General features: G+C 32.7%; 2 protein-coding genes across 4 annotated transcripts in view; one reads left to right on the top strand and one right to left on the bottom strand.

The window, feature by feature from the left end:
• The first annotated feature begins 231 nt into the window (after positions 1 to 231).
• LOC108737357 (single-stranded DNA-binding protein, mitochondrial) lies at positions 232 to 16,220 on the top strand. Of its 2 annotated transcripts, XM_018470176.2 has the most exons (4): positions 232 to 374; positions 427 to 529; positions 1,553 to 1,878; positions 9,376 to 16,220. In XM_018470176.2, the coding sequence occupies exons 1-3, from the start codon at positions 360 to 362 to the stop codon at positions 1,873 to 1,875; spliced, it is 441 nt and encodes a 146-aa protein (XP_018325678.1). In that variant the 5' UTR covers positions 232 to 359; the 3' UTR covers positions 1,876 to 1,878; positions 9,376 to 16,220. The 2 variants fall into 2 exon arrangements, with proteins under 2 accessions (XP_018325678.1, XP_018325679.1); XM_018470177.2 differs by lacking the exon at positions 9,376 to 16,220 and having other exon boundaries at positions 1,553 to 1,942.
• Positions 2,612 to 17,783, bottom strand: part of LOC108737356 (ets DNA-binding protein pokkuri) — a 31,480-nt gene continuing 16,308 nt past the window's right edge. Inside the window, exons 1-5 of one of the 2 annotated variants that reach the window (XM_018470174.1) lie at positions 8,390 to 8,411; positions 6,206 to 6,508; positions 5,471 to 6,121; positions 5,135 to 5,384; positions 2,612 to 5,058 (exon numbers count right to left, since the gene is read on the bottom strand). In XM_018470174.1, coding sequence (XP_018325676.1) covers positions 4,734 to 5,058; positions 5,135 to 5,384; positions 5,471 to 6,121; positions 6,206 to 6,508; positions 8,390 to 8,396 — 1,536 coding nt within the window. In that variant the 5' untranslated portion in view covers positions 8,397 to 8,411 and the 3' untranslated portion in view covers positions 2,612 to 4,733. Of the gene's footprint in view, positions 5,059 to 5,134; positions 5,385 to 5,470; positions 6,122 to 6,205; positions 6,509 to 8,389; positions 8,412 to 17,783 lie in introns of those variants that run through there. The other variant, XM_018470175.1, reaches the window with a different exon arrangement.

The following is a 17,783-nucleotide window of genomic DNA, read 5'->3' as shown; positions in this document are numbered from 1 at the left end:
AACTTATTATACACATATGTACAAGAAAATCAAAACAGTACTAAAAATTACCCAATATTCAGAACAATGCCGCAAATTAAAAAAAAGATTTTATGAAGTCTTTAAATGCAGTTTAATAAAATCATTATCTGAGTGGAGTAGTACACACACACATGTTACATAAGATTTTTATTGATATTTTATTTAAAACATGAATGTGTGGCGGGAATAATAATCGTGAGGTAGACAACAACCAATAGTCATCGGTTATGAACCATATGAACACCATATGAACGCAACATAACCAAATTTTCTTGTATCCAGAATTTTACATTGCAAGAATCGTATATGTCTATAAAGTGATATTAAATATAAATAATATGTTGGCAAATAAGGTAAATTATATAAACCGTTTTTAGAATAATGTTACTACTGTTTAAATTTTAGGTTTTAAATTTTTGTTGCAAGCAAAAGAAATTGTTTAAAAGTTTTAATGTGTATGCATCTACATCAACCACTGCTTCCCAAGAACCCTCAAGAATAGAAAAATGTAAGTTAAATGTAATGTTTCATTCGTATTATATTATCTACTTCTACTATATTATTAATTGGATTGTATTTACACATTTCTCAAAGTTAAAAATGCTGTAAAATGGTGTTATATTGGTCATTATGTATAACGTTTAGTTCACACTAAGACGTAGCCTCTTAAAATTAATCTATTACTATGTAAGAGTAGTTTTTAGCTTTGATATTTATAAAGTTAAGCATTAAATCCAATTTGCTATTTGTGCTTTCACAGTATGTGCTGATGGATTGTCAGAAATTGCATCTTGTTTACTACCTCCCCGAATTAAAATAATATTCTTCAGTATCTGTTTGGTGTATGATTAATGCTGCGTTGCTAAGCTATTCTAAAGGGGAGTCTAATGATCAAATCATTTTCTTTAATATAATAAGTAAATAATACCTGTTTTGTAAGAGAAACCTAACATATCAGAAATAAAAAAATAATGGATAAAGCTATAGACAATATAAAAGAATATTTATTAACTGAATTGGGAGTTACAGTATAATAAAGAATAAATTTTTAATAAAATGTAAAACATGAAAACACAATTAAAAATTCAAAGGGACAGGAAAAAATAAAATTGTAAAAGGTAACTCTTGGTAGGCTGATTTTAAGTGAGGGTGTAGTAGAGCGAGGAGACACTTTCATGCATGCAAAAATTTGAGTTGATAGTAAAGGATTGAGTAGATCCTCAAAAACTGCAGTATACATGCATATGATTCCGATTCTACTCTACTCACATTATAATTTATTTGTTTCAAGAGCAATGAGCTTAGCTCAATAATTACAAGAAGTGCTATACATAAGTATATGTACATTGAATTACAATAAACGTTAAACAAAATAAACAAGTGCAATTGGTATCAGGTTAAATAAATAAAAATAAAGTGGAAAAAATTGACAATAAAATATGGAATGGAGTAGCTGTTTTTAGTATGTGAAACTACACTAAGCAGCATATCAACCATTGTTCCAATGTATTTAAAGTTTGCATTATTTCAGCATTAAATCATGTACAACTACTTGGAAGAGTTGGTGCAGATCCACAACGAAAAGGTAGCGATGACCACCCTGTTGTAGTATTTTCTATGGCAACAAATTCAAATTATCGTTACGAAACTGGCGAATTTCTTCAAAGAACAGAGTGGCATAGGGTCGTTTGCTTTAAGCCAGGTTTGAGAGAAACTATTCTGAATTACTTAAAGAAAGGGCAAAGAGTTTTTGTAACAGGAAGAGTAACTTATGGTGAAGTGAAAGGTGATGATGGCAAACCAAGAACCACTGCAGCTATTGCAGCTGATGATGTTATTTTCTTTCAGTCTTAAATAGTAAGTGTAAATATTTTTTATACAAATATTAGTAAGAATTAAATAAGAATTATACATAAAATGATACTAGACTATTATTGTTGATACTCTTAATTGGGTAATATGCCTATTGGAAGCTACCCTTTCATTGTTTTATCTTGCATTTTAAACAATTTCGTTTAAAAAATAGTTAATCTTAGGCAGCAAATACTATGTATGGAGATTTGCTGCTGATTGTGCAACTTCTTTTTACATGACGAGAGCAAACAAAGTTTTTAGTGATTAGAAATCTTTTTTAATACCTTTTGGACATATGTATACGGGGAAAATGATTAGCATGATTAAATAGTGCATAGAAAGAAAATAAATAAAAATAAATTGAAATATCGATAACGAAATTGAAAATAGAGCTACAGCTAATATAAAACTAGAAGTGGCCGATTCTCGATACCTAAGAAGTTCGATGTTAAGTGGGAAAGCGGTTGGAGGCATGAAACAAAAAATAGCGCAGGGTCGGTTGCTATTTAGAAAAGAAATGACGTATGTGTTCACGAACGATTAATTTAGAAGTTCGAAAGATTATTAAAAATGTATGCTTGTTGCAAAACTAAACACTGTTTAAAACACAATCTATATAAAACTGAAATTAAGAAATGTGAGTACTTAAAATAAATTAAATATATTTGTCAATTTATCTGCATTTAATACTTAGATGCAATCTTTACCATGCCATGAAAAATAATAAAACACCAAGTTCGAGTCAGCATTTTCATTATATTTTAAACATAATTATTATTTTAACAATAAAATAATATCTGATTTAATACAGCTTTAACATAAAGCTGTAACAAAAAATGTAAATTAATCTAGATGGAACAATTATACCAATTTGACACAAAAATTCGATTCATATCGTACATAAGTAAAGCTGGTGGCAGAAAACTTCTGCTAAAACCTTAATATCTAATATCTACTCCTCAGTATGAAAAATTACACCTTTTTCTATTTTATTTACAAATACAGGTCACACGCACAACTGTTGATTCAAAGAAAGACACCGCAACCACAATCAAGGTAATTTAACTGCAAAGTTAAAAATGATACACAGAAATAAAAATTGTCAAAAAGTTCCTAGATTTCCATTATTTTGGAAAGCAAATCAGTCTTTGTACTATTTATACACAAGATTGTGGTAGCGAGTTCTTTAATGAACTTCAAAAATTTGAAAAATATTGCACCCTTGTTTTTACTAAACAAAAAAATATGAATTAAACCCTTTCAAAAGCCCATAACGAAAATAAAAGTCAAATGGTGCGATTTTTTTCAAATATTTCAGTCAATATCACACACATCGCTTAATTTGTTGTATTGTTTATAATATACATATAATTCTAAATATATTTTAAAAAGAGATCACAGAAACAGAGCTGGAAATTTCCTACCTCTTAGTATTATATATATATTTCTTTTTTGATAACTGTTTTACAATTTAAATTTGAGGCACTATCACTTTGTAAAGTACACAATTTTTTTTAACTATTATCCCTGACGGCTTAAACACACTCTTAAAAAAAAGTGCAGCCCATTACTATTGTTTTTATGCATAATTCCAGTCCATCTCTTTTGTACATATATCTTTCGTGATATAAATATTATTGTTATTGTCACTTTCTATTAAATGCATCACATAATTATCTTTAAGACAATACGAAACTGGTGAAATGATATATTAATTATTGTAAAATGCTGAAATATGAGGATTAAAAGTACTCGTGTATAAAACCCTGGTAGCCCACGTTATTTAATTTTGTAAAAATATTTATTACTAAATCAAGTATGTAAAATTGCATTTGAAGGAGCAATGACCAGTTAATTACCTCAACATATTCTTGATATATATTAAAATGAAACTGAATAGAATTGGAAGTGTTTAGTTTTCAAAAATTCAAAGAAAAAATATTGCATCGTTTTATCTCAAATAGTTGGCTTCTAGAATTTCATAAATAACTAAGTTAAATTCTTTAAATTTTTTTTACAATTCTAATCGCATTTCAAGCGTTCCTCTCCCAGTTACCCAAGAACAATTTTATACAAATTTTACCCAAATGCATAAAACAGTAGTCTATGGAAATTTAAATTTGCCAATTTGTAAACCTACATTTATTGACCCTATAAATCGTCAGTATGCGGTTTTCCTAACACAAATGACTAATTTCCATGTTTCGTAAGCGACCTTGAATAAAGCACATTGGGCTGATTGCCTTATACAGAACTAATGATATTTGTAAAGTGATAAAACAACAAAAAAACAATTCGAACCCACAAAATTATAAGCATTTTTTAAGTAATGTTGATTAACTAAAAAATTTACCAATACCCTTATCAAATGCCATTTATGAGTTTCAGTTGATGACATTTAAAATGTTGTGAACTATATTTGCATAACCACATTTAAAAAGATGAAGACAAGTAGTGTTCAATAATTTCATGATTATTGTTTTATACTACAAATATCAAGTGCAAATTTCAAGTCAATCTTTTTGACAAAATTGCGCTCTAATTCTAAACATTTTACCCTGTTGTAGATTCACAATAACATTGAGCAATTTACTGTATATATACCTCTTAGGTATATATATATATTACTTGGTTGAAGTTTCATACTGTCTTAAAGTGCAATCAAGCTGCCGCCCCCCCCCCCGCAAACAGACTACTTCACAGGCAAATTCTATCTAGAATTTGGCACGCCAGTTGCGATAACTCGTTGAATTCGGGAAAGTATACAATTAAAAAATAGTTTGCTCTTTGCACATTTCAAAATTGGCACTCTGCAGTCGTAACCCTAAAATATACTTAACATACATTACAAACAATTATCACTTGGCTTCCTCTTTCTTCACATAGTAAGGATGGTCCCGTATTTGTGTCGCGGGATGGTCTGGGGAACAGACCACATTCACATGCCTACTGTTACTATTATAACTTAGATCCGTGGGTGTGTCCATACTTAAATCCGTTGGCTTGTCTTCGAATTCTTGTGACGTTCTTACCTCGTTGTGATGTTCACTATCAACAGGTTCGTGTTTGACCGGCATTTGACTTAACACCTGCGATGGAGCAGTTGTCCTTGTTGGGGACATTTGTTGTCTTAATAATGATATGTTTTTAATGTTCTTAAGTTCAGAAGGATTCCGTAAAAATCTGAAAATAAAAAGCAATATGTCAAAGTAATGATACCCAGTAAATAATAGTGTAAATTCACAGATGAATTACTTACTGGTAACAGTGCCTTTCTCCTTGAACTTTCCTTAAAATATTTACTCTATAATAATATCGTAAGGCTCGAGACATTTTGTCGTAATTCATGGATAAGTGGTTCTTCTGTATGCCCCACAGCTTAGCTAGACCAGCAGGGTCCACAATTTTGAAAACACCAGTAACCATATCTTTCCAGGCAATATAATTGGTGTACCTTTGAGCAGGATCGTTAAGTAATTGCTGAAGGAAATCCCACAATAAACGGCCATCTACAATAATACGAATAGTGAAAATCTAATTCCGAAATAATTGACAAAATAAACATATCTTCGAAAATTAAAAGAAAAGTACTTACTGGTGTTTGGTTCTGAAGATTCACTGGGGAAGAATTCCCGTTTGACCATTTTAAATGCTCCTGGACTGGAAGCAGTTTCTTTAGGGCTTCTGGGTGGTGCGCCACTGCCATTTGTGTGTGGCAAAGAAGGTGGCAGTGAGTAAGCATTGGGAGTATTCGGTGGACTACAATTTTGACCACTCTTCCCTTCCACATAACTATCTTCATCGGAATCAGACTGATTACTTCCACTCCCATTACTGCCATTTCCATTAGAACTGAAAACAGATCGTCCACCAAAAGATGAAGAGGTATGAACGGTCTCAGCATGTTGCGGACTCCCAGCTTGACTGTCGACTGACGGAGCTGGGCTCAACGTAACCGAGTTGCTTTGAGCGATCAGATGGACTGCAAGATTGGCAGCATGAGATGAATGAGAAAAATCTGTTCCATTTTGGGAAAGAATGTTCCAGTTGGGAGTAGGAGGATGAGTTGCATGCGGAGAAAATGGATAGGGTTGACGTGTTGTTGGGGTCACAGGACTTGATGGAAGACACCTTTGGATCAGGTTTGCTTCTCGAACTAATAACTGAAGAACGTTATGTAAAACATCACCAGAACCTGGAGCTCTTTCTGACAAATCAGTTCTTGTGAGCAAACACATTGCTTTGCCTACAAAAATAGTATACCGTCAATTAAACTCAGAAATTAAAACTATTTTTTATAATATTATTTTCTATTCAATTTTCAACTTACCATTAATTTGGAACATATCCAAATCAATCGGTTGCAAATCGAATTCTCTTTCTGACCATTTTAAGAAAGTGATTACGTCTTCTCGAGACCACACTCTAGGATCGGTGGCCAAACTTGTTGGGAGCTGACTTTTGTAATCAAATAAGGGAGAAGGAGGTAATTGCGGAGACTGAACTGATGAAAATCCTAAGGGATATCTCCATAGCAAATCTGGGCTGAAGGGTAGTGGTATTGGAAGACGTTCCATCGTAGTTCCTGTAGGAATAGGGGGTAATGGTCCTGGAGCCAATTTCATTTTTGATTCTAGAACAAAAAAAAAACAATATTTAATGGAAGCGAAATACGTACTGCCGAAATTTTAAGCGTTTATATGCAGCTGAGGAAATTTAAACGTTTAACGGGAACAGACGTTTTAAAAATTGGCAAACCTTCGAGGTCAAATCGTGGCGACAGAAAAATAAAACAAAAATTGTACGTACCTACTTACATAACCCCTCACAAAGCCGTTATTTAAAAGTTAAATGTAAACAAAGGAGCATGTACTTTTTTACAAGTCAAAATATTGAATACTTTGCAATGATGTCATCCGCGTGTTTTAAGATCAGTTCAGGACGATTTAGTCCCAGATTAGCAAGTATGATGTGTGCGCATATTTTTTATCAGTTACATATATTTTTGTAACATCCTTTTTTCACTTTTATATGGTTTTTTAAAATTTAAAGGTAGTTTATTATCTACATTTTCTAGCTAAGAAACAAAAATATTTTATTATTTTTTAATAAATATAACTGCATTTTTTATATTGTGTACCCACTCGGTTATACTCTTCCATAAATCAGGCAGTTTGATTGTTAATTTGTAAGCAATTTAAATATTTCTTATTAATACGTTGTGTTCTTACGTAGGGACTGTTTTAATATCGCTGTAATGTGTGTAGCAGCTCGTATGATTTCACCGCAAAATACAAAAAAAGTATTTCCTACCTACATATACACGTGTGTGTAAGTATTATAATTACATTACAATTCGATGCAGACAGTATACATATACCTATATACACAAATAAATACATCAGCACTATACATAAAGAGAAAAATTTTGTTACTAGGTAAAAAGTAAAAAGTAAAAAGCAAAAAGCACAATATAAAAATAATAGCCCTCTCCGGCAATTGTTAAGTATGTTATTAGATAAGAGATAAACCAGTACGAGTATATTTTTCTTAGAAAAGACGAATGTTATCGGCCACGTTCAACTGCAATGACATATTTGTATGTATGCGTACGTACATTGCAGACTTAAAGCAGGCCGTGCGATAACGCGAACAGCGCTGATCCGATCCGGAAGCTATCGAACTGTATCGAAACGAAAATCAAGCGTGCTGCCAGCACTGCGCGCTACCACTACCCACGCCGCATCGCGTCGCTTCGTTTTGTACCACTACTTGGCCACAACAACGAAGCAACCAGCACATAAACAACAATAATAACAATAATAAACGGCCTACTACTTGTACTAATACTCTACCTGCATATAACGAGGCAAACCATTGCGGAAGTGTTTCGTAACCAAGGACAAGCGGATAATAATGCCGGCTAAAATACATTGCTGTTCTGGCTCGGTTTTCGTTTCCGGGACGAAATGTAATAGTCACGCTTAGAATAGTCCAACATTTGCTATTTTATATTTATCAACGATAATTAGCACTCATATGTACGATATGGGCGTCCGACTTGATATATTATGGGTATGACTAGATGTCTGTATGTATCCAATTTTGTTAAAACTTTGGTTAGCTACTGTTGGATAAATTTATTTTTTTTGTATTTAACGTTCAGTTTTTTTTAAATTTAAAAATACTAATACTACTACAGGGTGTTTCTGAAATAAGTTGTGACTTTGCAGAAGGTGATAGGGTACTACATATACAGTTCATCGTTTCTGAGAAAAACATAGTTAAAAGTACAGACAAATCTAATTCCAACCCTGGAGAGAAATGCGACAACGCAACGACGTTTAATAAATCTAATTCCAACGCTGGAGAGAAATGCGACAACGCAACGTCGTATTCAATCAGCTTAATTAAAAAATGAAAATAAAAATCTCGCGCCGTCAACAACTGTATAGACGTTGTATCTGTAGTGCATTAGATGTTCAAATGTATTATATATATATATATTACTTACCAACCATATCAAAGAATGTATTCTGACCGAAAAGAAACAACGATATCAAACTACTAATAAATTTACAATTCTGCTTCATTATATTAATATTATATTTGCAATCTGTAAACAAAGATTACTTAGAACATAAAGGGCCAAAAATGACGTAAAAGTTATCCTCTAGAAACAATAGAACGTAAATTAATAACATGATTAATTCAACACTTCAGCGAAAACGTTATAAATAAACAAATGCACTTACAACCAATCGGATTTTTTCAAGGATTTGTTAATGAAAACGAGACTCGTTTTTGTCCACTTGAGATAAACACTTTAATGAACACCTATGTATGTAGGTAGTAAATTATGCACCTAAAATTGTGTAGTAAACTTTTTGCACATTTAACAAAAATTCTTGCAATACAGCAATTACAATTATTATACGATTGGTAAAAATAGCAAACGCAACAGGTACAGTTGAAAATCTAAAATATTACATCAAATTGTGAACATAACTTTTAATTAATAACGTTTTAATATTAGTGCCTTATTGTTTTTTTTTTTTCATTTTATTGCTAGTTTATTTTCGAAAACAACCTCTGAAGGTATTTAAATAGCATGGAGCATATTTGTTTTTTATTTATGCAATATACTAATCCTAAGGTATTGTATACGAAGTACGTGAAAGGTCACCCGTTTTCAGTCATTTATTGTTTCTGGGAAGTCCAGTGGTTCCGACTTTGCTCATGTAAACACAATTCGACGAAAAGAATCTCAAGGAACTTAACCAGCCTTCCGACTCACAGTTATTTCTATTGTTTGCGTACAATGCATCCCAATTTGTATTGTTTGTAAACATAAAATTACAACCTGCATGACGATCCCATTAAACATTATTAAATGTAAATCCATATTATCCAAGTAACGACGTTTATTAAAATAACGTATATATACACGTAGAACCCTATGGATTTGTATGTTATTGATCATTAATTTATTTCTTGTAGTTGGATCTACCGATGGGACTCCCTTTATTCCATGAAAATAAGTTTATAGAAGTCTTTAGAAAGGGTAGTACAATATGAGAGGTTGGGGAGGCTGGAAGAGGGGGATAAGAAAGGAATAATGGAGGAAGGTGATGGAAATAAGGGGCAAAAAGTAGATATGATAGCGAGGGAGGGAGCGTTGAAGAATTTAAAAATAAAGTAAGAACAGGTGAAAGGGTGGTATAGGGAACTGGCAAAGGTGGGAGGATTGGTGAGGGATATAGAGGCAGAGAAATAACAGGAGGGGAGGATTTAAAAAACAGAGAGGTCTTGCTATGTGGTGAGTGTAAAAGATACAATACGGAGGAACTGGCAGGGGGATTGGATGCCAAGATATTTAGAAAGAGGGTGGGAAATAAGAGTAACGAAAAAATTCAGGACATGGAATGAGAGTGAAGGATGTAAATATTGGAAGATAAAAAGAAAAGATAGGTGAAAGGGAGGAAGAAAGCTTAAAGCATGTTTAGAAGGATGTGAAAATGGTGAGACATGGGAGGAATGCTAAATGATTGGAAGGGAAGATGGGGTGGACTCAGTTGCCGGAAGAGGACTTTAAGGAATAGGAAGGCAGAGTAGAATATCTGCAAGGAATTAGGTGGGAAAAAATGGTAGAGTAAAAACAGGGTTAAGTGAATAATATATATATATTTTGGTTAAAGAAAAGCTCTAGTTTTAAGTGCATTATTAGTGGTTTATATTTTTTGGACGACATGAAGGATATGGGTATGTAGCATTTGTTGGGATACAGCCGAAATATCACTTAACTGCAACCTTTTATTTTATTAATAAAGGTTTAAAATTTTATAAAAAAAATCTACACCAAATTTCTAAAAACAAGAAGATTGTGTGCAAACGGATATATAAGTCCTCTTTCAGCATTAATCCTTTCAGCGGCTCGATCAATCAAGTCAATCTCCGTTGCAAATCAGAAAATAATTTTTCCATCTATTCATTCATATTTACAAATTCATTCGAATTGAGCGGCAACCCCAAGATGATTACAATATAAATTGAGGTTTATTTGTTAATACTGGATCTGTCTTTCGGTATTTTTACTTTTTCGTTTTGTATTATATAACTATGTGTGTCATCTTGGTTTTTCACGTTGAATTTTCAGATTTAGTGCTTTATTATAGTTCAGTTTCACAAACCGCCATTTGATTGATGGTGCATCTTGTAATGTGGTTTCCCCATCTACATATTTTTTCAACTGTAGTATACTACACACTAGTGACAGGTCTTAGCCGAGCAGGTGATCTATCTACCATTGTGTGTAATCACCACAGGGCGGCATCACCTCTTAAAAGGTACGACGTAATGTAGGAAAATTTGAACACATGTACATTCATCCACTTTTTCATATAAAGAATAAAATAATTCAAGTCCAATAAATGCAATGTAAAACATTCACCAAATTATGCATTTTTGTTCGTACGACATAAAGAAAAAAATGCCGACAAAGAAATGTGTAATTTGTATGTTCCCTAAACGTTTTTCCTTGTCAGTATATTGTTTTAATTACTGTGTTTCCAATAACATAAGCTGTTAATATTTGTTTCTAATGAAAGATACTACACTCAAACTTCCAAGTGACCATCTGTTATAGACAGGAATGAGTTTTGTTTACACGAAAGTCTGTAATAATTTATTTATTTTTCGTGCGTCATAACACGGGCAAACAGACAAATTTTTCTACTTAACATACGTACACGTGTATTTGTGTTAATAAATTAAACTAAACATTTTTTTTTTAAAACAAGTCTAGCAAACTACTACGACGTTACCTGATCCTGGGGACACGTTATTGCTTTAGTTGACAAATTTATTGATAGTAAACATGTACTGATACATACATACATGCCGGTATGTCGTTATGTAACGGAAGTAGGTTTACCCGTAGTTTATGATTAATTTTATCGTCGTTAAACATTGCTACCAATCAAATTAAACATCCTACAATATCAAGACCAAATACAATAATATTTGGAGAAACTTTCATAAATAAAGATAGCACCTACTTGGACAAAAAATATTAAATGTTTTTATTTGCCTAGAAACTTGCAGAATATCGTGGCGTAGTACGCAAAAACGAACAACTGACCACAATTGTAATCAGAAAGTTTCAAGTCTTTCAATTTACTTTCAAACATTTCAAAATTATTTTTTGAGAATTTCATCGGACAACCTGTGCCTCGCGGTTCACCGAGTGACCTTAGTAATTAAACGTGACCGGCTAAACATCCGAAAATAAAGTACCTATAATATAATAAATCAATATATCTCCCTTTACGGAAAAACCTCTCTCTCTCTCTAGCGGACACATTTGCCTGGTCCCAGCCGCTTTCCATAAGGAAAGCATTGCTATGACTCTCTTGTACGAATACTGACAGTAATTTTCAAAAATTTTTCAAGAAAAGTTTCTTTTGAACGAATAACTCAAAAATAAATCAAATTATGTCCTAGTTGAGAGCTACAGATAACAAGATAACATATCAGTCCTATTCAAAACACTAGTTTAGGTGTGTAAGTATTTGCACCTTTGCACAATAAAAGAAATTTTAATTTTATTCGATGCGTTGGAGTATTTTTCTTGGAACCTCTGTTGCGTGTAGAACTGTAGAAAAGGTGTAACATTTACATTTTTGTTCTAATTTAAGAATACCAATATTGTTTAATTGCACGTCGATGATATTAGAATTTTGTTCGCAACTGATTGATGCCATCGTTGGTTCCGTCATTATGAAGAGCCAGGAGTTCGATGATAAAGGTTGCCATAGTTCCAGGTGAGCTTTGACAACTTTTGTGGGGCAATCTTCAGGAACTGTGGACGAAGGGGTAACTCGTAGCAGAGTTTCGCATACGGGTCTTTGTGACGTAAGATGAACAACCATTTGAGAACACAAGTACTCCTCCTCGGCAAGTTTCTTACAAGATGTTAAGTTCTTAAATCGACAGTAATCAGTCTTAGAAGTACTTAGAAGAAGGTAAGGAAAAGAAGGGTCGATATAGGAATAAATAGACGAATTGTCTTTTCGAACGGGAAGTGGTATAAGATTATATAAAGTATATATTTTCTCGTTAACAATCGGAATTTTGATAGCATATATCAAGATTTGACCGTCATATGATACAGTAATATCACAAATAGAGAAATATTTATAAAAATTTTCAATATCAACGGGTGATATCGGGAATTCTATATTTGTATTAAATTTGATTTTAGATAATTCTTCTCTTAAACTAAGTGGAGTAATGACCGATGGGTGAATTATGTTTTGTTTAGCGAAAAGTATGCTAGAAATTTCTGCTTCACATTCTTCTTTTAAATCATTAATGACTTGCGACATTATTTGAATGTTTTCGTCAATAATCTCATTAGATTCCAATTGATTAATTTTATTTGCTATTGACTTACTAAAAAGATTAAATTTATTAATGTTTTCATTTAATTTGTTTTCGTTACTTCTGAAACTTTGAGCTGAAATATTGTAATTTTTTATTGCGTCAGATATAACATTAATCTGTTGTTTCATTAAGATTTTAATGTCGAGATTTTGTTCAGTTAGAGCATGTATTGAATCGCTGTAAAATTGCGCATCCGCAGAATTAGGGGTACCAAAAAGCCATTTAAACGCGTACGATACACCATTGAAGAGTCCACGGCGATTTCGAAATGGTTTATGACTGACAAGCTGGGTAATAGTAAGGAATTTATTTTCTAATTGAATGATTTGCACTTCGATTACTTTCATAGAATCCTTACACGAATTAAATTTTGACGTTTTTGAACAAAGAATTAAGGTTTTGTCGTACATGTTTTTAATAAATAGCAACTTTGCATGAAATAATGAAATGTTGGAGAACGAAAGCAACGTGAAATAATCGTTTGATATTTTTGCGAATCCCAGATTTTGATAGAATATTCCTGAATAAGTAGGGATAGGTTCAATAGAATAAGGGAAGGAAGTAAGAGAGAAATGAAATTTGAAAATTGTTAAGAGTGTTAAAGTTATAAATGGTTTAATTTTCATTGTTTATACCTGAAACAAAAGGCTTCAGTAAGTTTGCATGATAGGTAACTTTCGTATTATTTTTAATTAATATCTCATATGTATTGTTAGGATTTACTTTTACTATTTTAAAAGGACCTTTATAATTTGGAGACAGCTTTTTACTTAGTCCTGGTTTAACATTTTTGTTTAGTATGTAAACTAAATCATTGACATTAAAGGTTAGATTGTTGACCTTTCGATCATAATAAGTTTTTGATTTTTCTTTTGATTTAATAAGCGATTCTCTCGCTATTTCATAGGATTTATTGAATTTTAATTTTAAGTTCGAGTAATAATCGTCGTAGGAGTATCGGAATTCAGGTGTGCTAGTGAGTGAGTTGGGAATAAAAGCTTTGTGACCAAAAATTAATTCATAAGGGGTATAGTTTGTGGATTTATGTGTGTGGGTATTATAAGTAAACATAGCTAGGGGTACATATTCATCCCAATTATTTTGGTATTGATTTATATAGTGCTTCAAGTATTCTTTTAAGGTGTGGTGGCTGCGTTCCAAAGCACCATTCGTTTGGGGATGATATGGGCTGCAGAAAATATGTTTAATTTTGAAAAGTTTATTCAGTTGTTTTAAAATTTCGGAACAGAAATCTTGACCTTGATCAGATAATATACTCTCAGGAATGCCAAATATTGTTAAAAATTCAAGCAAATTATTAGCGATTGTGAGAGCCTCGTGGTTTGGGATCGGCTTTGCAAAAGAATATTTAGTTAGATCGTCCTGCATGGTTAGGATGAATTTATTACCATTTTCTGTCATGGTTAGAGGTCCTACAACATCGATTGCTAGACGTTGGAAAGGGCGTTCGCTTGTTGTAGTTATTTGCATGGGTGCCTTATTAGGTTTGTGATTAGTTTTATTTATTTGGCAAGACTGACACGATTTGATATAGTTTTTAATGTCCTTCTTCATGTTCGGCCATTTATAATTATCTTTTATTCTCTTATAAGTTCTTATAAACCCTGAGTGACCTGATAATGAAGACGAATGGTTATGTTCGAGAATAGATCTAATTTCGTCTTTATTTTGAGGTAGTAACTTAGGTTTATTTACTAAAACAACTGTAATTTTTGATTTTGAAAATATAAAATCAATCATTTCGTTGAGCATGTCTTGTTTTAAATTAGGATTAGTTTCTATTGGATTTTTAAGGTGAATAGTTTCTATTTGATTTTTTACAAGTGATTTTTTTAAATTGATAAGTGAATAAAATAAATCTTTATAAGTTAAATTGTCAAAATAATTTAATTTGGAAATCAAAATAAAGGTTTTTTCTTTTTTCGCATTTTCTAAAAGGTGGGTTGAATAAAGATTTAAGTCGTCTGAAGGAATAGAACTAATATCATGAATTGCAATAAGGTTTTCGAAATTTGGATTGCTCATGTCTAAGTCTTTTGACATTATCAATGCATTTGGAAATTTTTGAAATAAGTTTTCTTTGATTATTTCGATTCGTGGCATTTCCTGATTTGTGTAATGGAATTTAATAAATTCGTCATATGTGACATTTGTATTAGCTTCAAGACTGAGAACAGTATTTCTGGAGAGAGCGTCGACATTAGAATTTATTCTACCAGGTTTGTATCGAATTTCGTAGTCGTATTCCTCTAATTTTAATCTCCAACGAATGAGACGACTCGAAGGATCTTTACAATTAAAGAGCCATGTGAGTGGACGATGATCTGTTAGAATTATGAATTTTCGACCATAAAGATAAGGTCTGAAGTGATGAACTGACCATACTATTGCTAGAAGTTCTTTCTCAGTGGTGGAGTAGTTCGTTTCTGCTTTATTAAGAGTGCGAGATGCGTAGGCAATGGGTAAATCGCGGCCTACGTCACCTTGAGACAATACTGCACCAATGGCATAGTTTGAAGCGTCAGTTGTTAGAATGAAGGGATTTTTGAAATTAGGAAATTGAAGTAAAGGTTCAGACGTTAAAATTTCTTTAAATGAGTCGAAAGATTTTTGACATTCTGTTGACCAGTTAAATGGTACATCCTTTTTTAATAGTGATGTAAGTGGTTTACCAATTTTTGAGAAGTCCTTAATGAATCTCCTATAGTATCCTATCAAACCAAGAAATTGTTTAATCTGCTTTGGATTTTTCGGAGGTGGATAGGTAGAAATCGCGTCGATCTTTTCAGGATTAGGTGAAACTCCTTTATCACTAATAACGTGTCCTAAATAAACAACCTCGTGACGCATGAACTCACATTTATCAGGCTGCAATTGTAAATTATTCGCGCGAAGTCGAGAAAATACAGATTTAAGTTTATTCGTGTGTTCTTGGATAGAACTTGCGTAAATAACGATATCGTCAAGGTAGACGAAACATTGAAGACCCTGTAACCCTGATAAGACGTTATTCATTAAACGCTGGAAAGTAGACGGGGAGTTTTTTAAGCCGAAAGGCATCCTGGTAAATTCATAGTGGCCAGAATGAGTGGAAAAGGCTGTTTTAGGTATGTCATCGGGTTTCATCGGAATTTGGTGGAATCCACTGGCTAAATCTAATATAGTGAAGTATTTGGAGCAACCCAATTGATCTAAAATATCTTCGATAAGAGGGAGAGGAAATGAGTCACCCACTGTGACATTATTCAACTTGCGGTAGTCAACGACTACTCTCCATTTCTTTTGATCAGATGCATCTCGTTTTTTTGGAACTATCCACAGAGGACTGCAATAAGGAGAAACAGAGGGACGAATGATGCCTTGTTTAAGCATTTTTTGGATTTGTTNTGTATATATACTCATTATTATCTTGAACGTTAAGAAGTACAATAATGTAGATAATGTGTAAAAGAAATCAAGCATTCCCACTGGACAATTTTCTCCCAATTTTGAACTCTCAATTAAATTAAAAGTACATATTATCTATTATTAATTGTGATGTCAACGTACAGTTTGCACAGGATACCTGATTAGATAACAAATACTTATATATTAATTATACAGATTAGATTTTTAATCTATTTTATCAATTTATTAGTACAGCATTCCCAAGAATTTCCTCACATTCTTAAACCAACGATAAACGTAATCATTTTACAAATAAAAATATAAAATCACTCGTTTACGTGATGTTCAACAACTTCCTTATCGGCCCCGCACTACATACATTCAAATACACACACAAATCTCCCCCCTGAAGAAGATAACCTCGTTATTGAAGCACGTGTCGAATTTTAGTTGGCAAACAAGTCAACATGAATTCTTTATCGCAATTCCGGTACATTCTATTGTATACACGTCTTTATCTCTGTTAAGAGGCGACCTGTGGAACGCAGTGTCGAGTCCATCAAGCAAGAACATACGTGATATACATGATTTGATTTGAATATGCACTATTCGAATATGAATATGTAGGGTCAAAAATATAAATACAATCATTACATACGTGCATACCATATTTGTGTTAATAAGCGCATACAAATGGGATTAATACATGAATGTGCATTCATCAACGCGCATATTTAATAACATACATTCGGTTAGATACTTAGGAGTAGATTAGAGAGATTAGTAGATTTATAAAAAGTATTTAACAATGTTAAATGGGACAAGATGTTGAATATACTTAAAAATGTAGGGATGAGTTACAGAAGTGGAAGAGTGATAGTTTGTATAAAGAGAGACAGGCAGTAATAGAGCTGGAGCAGAAAGGTAGAGAAGTAAATATTAGGAAAGGAGTCAGATAAGGCTGCACACTGCCATCGCTACTTTTTAATCTATACATCGAAGACGCGATCAACATCATTAAAGACAGTACAACTGTAGATATAAATATAGAGGAGCAAAAGATTAGTATGCTAAGATTTGTAGATGATATAGCAGTATTAGCATCTAGCAAGGAGGAGTTAGAGATAACTTTAAATAAAATGGAAGCTGTATTGTATGAAAATAAATAAAAGTAAAACAAAAATACTGATACGCAAGGGAGAATAAAAAATAGGAAAAGAGCGAATATAAAGATATGAGACGAAAGATTAGAAGTGGCTGATTTTAGATATCTAGGAAGTCAGATAAGTCAGGACGGAAGGAGTAGTAGGGATATAAAGCAAAAGGTAGCACAGGGTCGAGTCGCCTTCAATAAAAAGAAGTCACTTCTATGCTCGCGAACAATTGATGTAGAAATTTGAAAAAGATTGTTCAAGGTGTATGTTTGGAGCGCGGCGCTTGTTTTAGAGAAATGCGAAGATTAACTCAAGATAGGAAGGAGTGGGGGTGCATGACCAACCACGCTTAGGACTGACGATCTTATGATGATGATTCTGTTAGTTACAAACATAACGTCA

Source organism: Agrilus planipennis, unplaced genomic scaffold, assembly GCF_000699045.2.
Source record: "Agrilus planipennis isolate EAB-ADULT unplaced genomic scaffold, Apla_2.0 scaffold57, whole genome shotgun sequence".
NCBI lineage: Eukaryota > Metazoa > Arthropoda > Insecta > Coleoptera > Buprestidae > Agrilus > Agrilus planipennis.
This window is presented reverse-complemented; position numbering and strand designations above follow the sequence as displayed.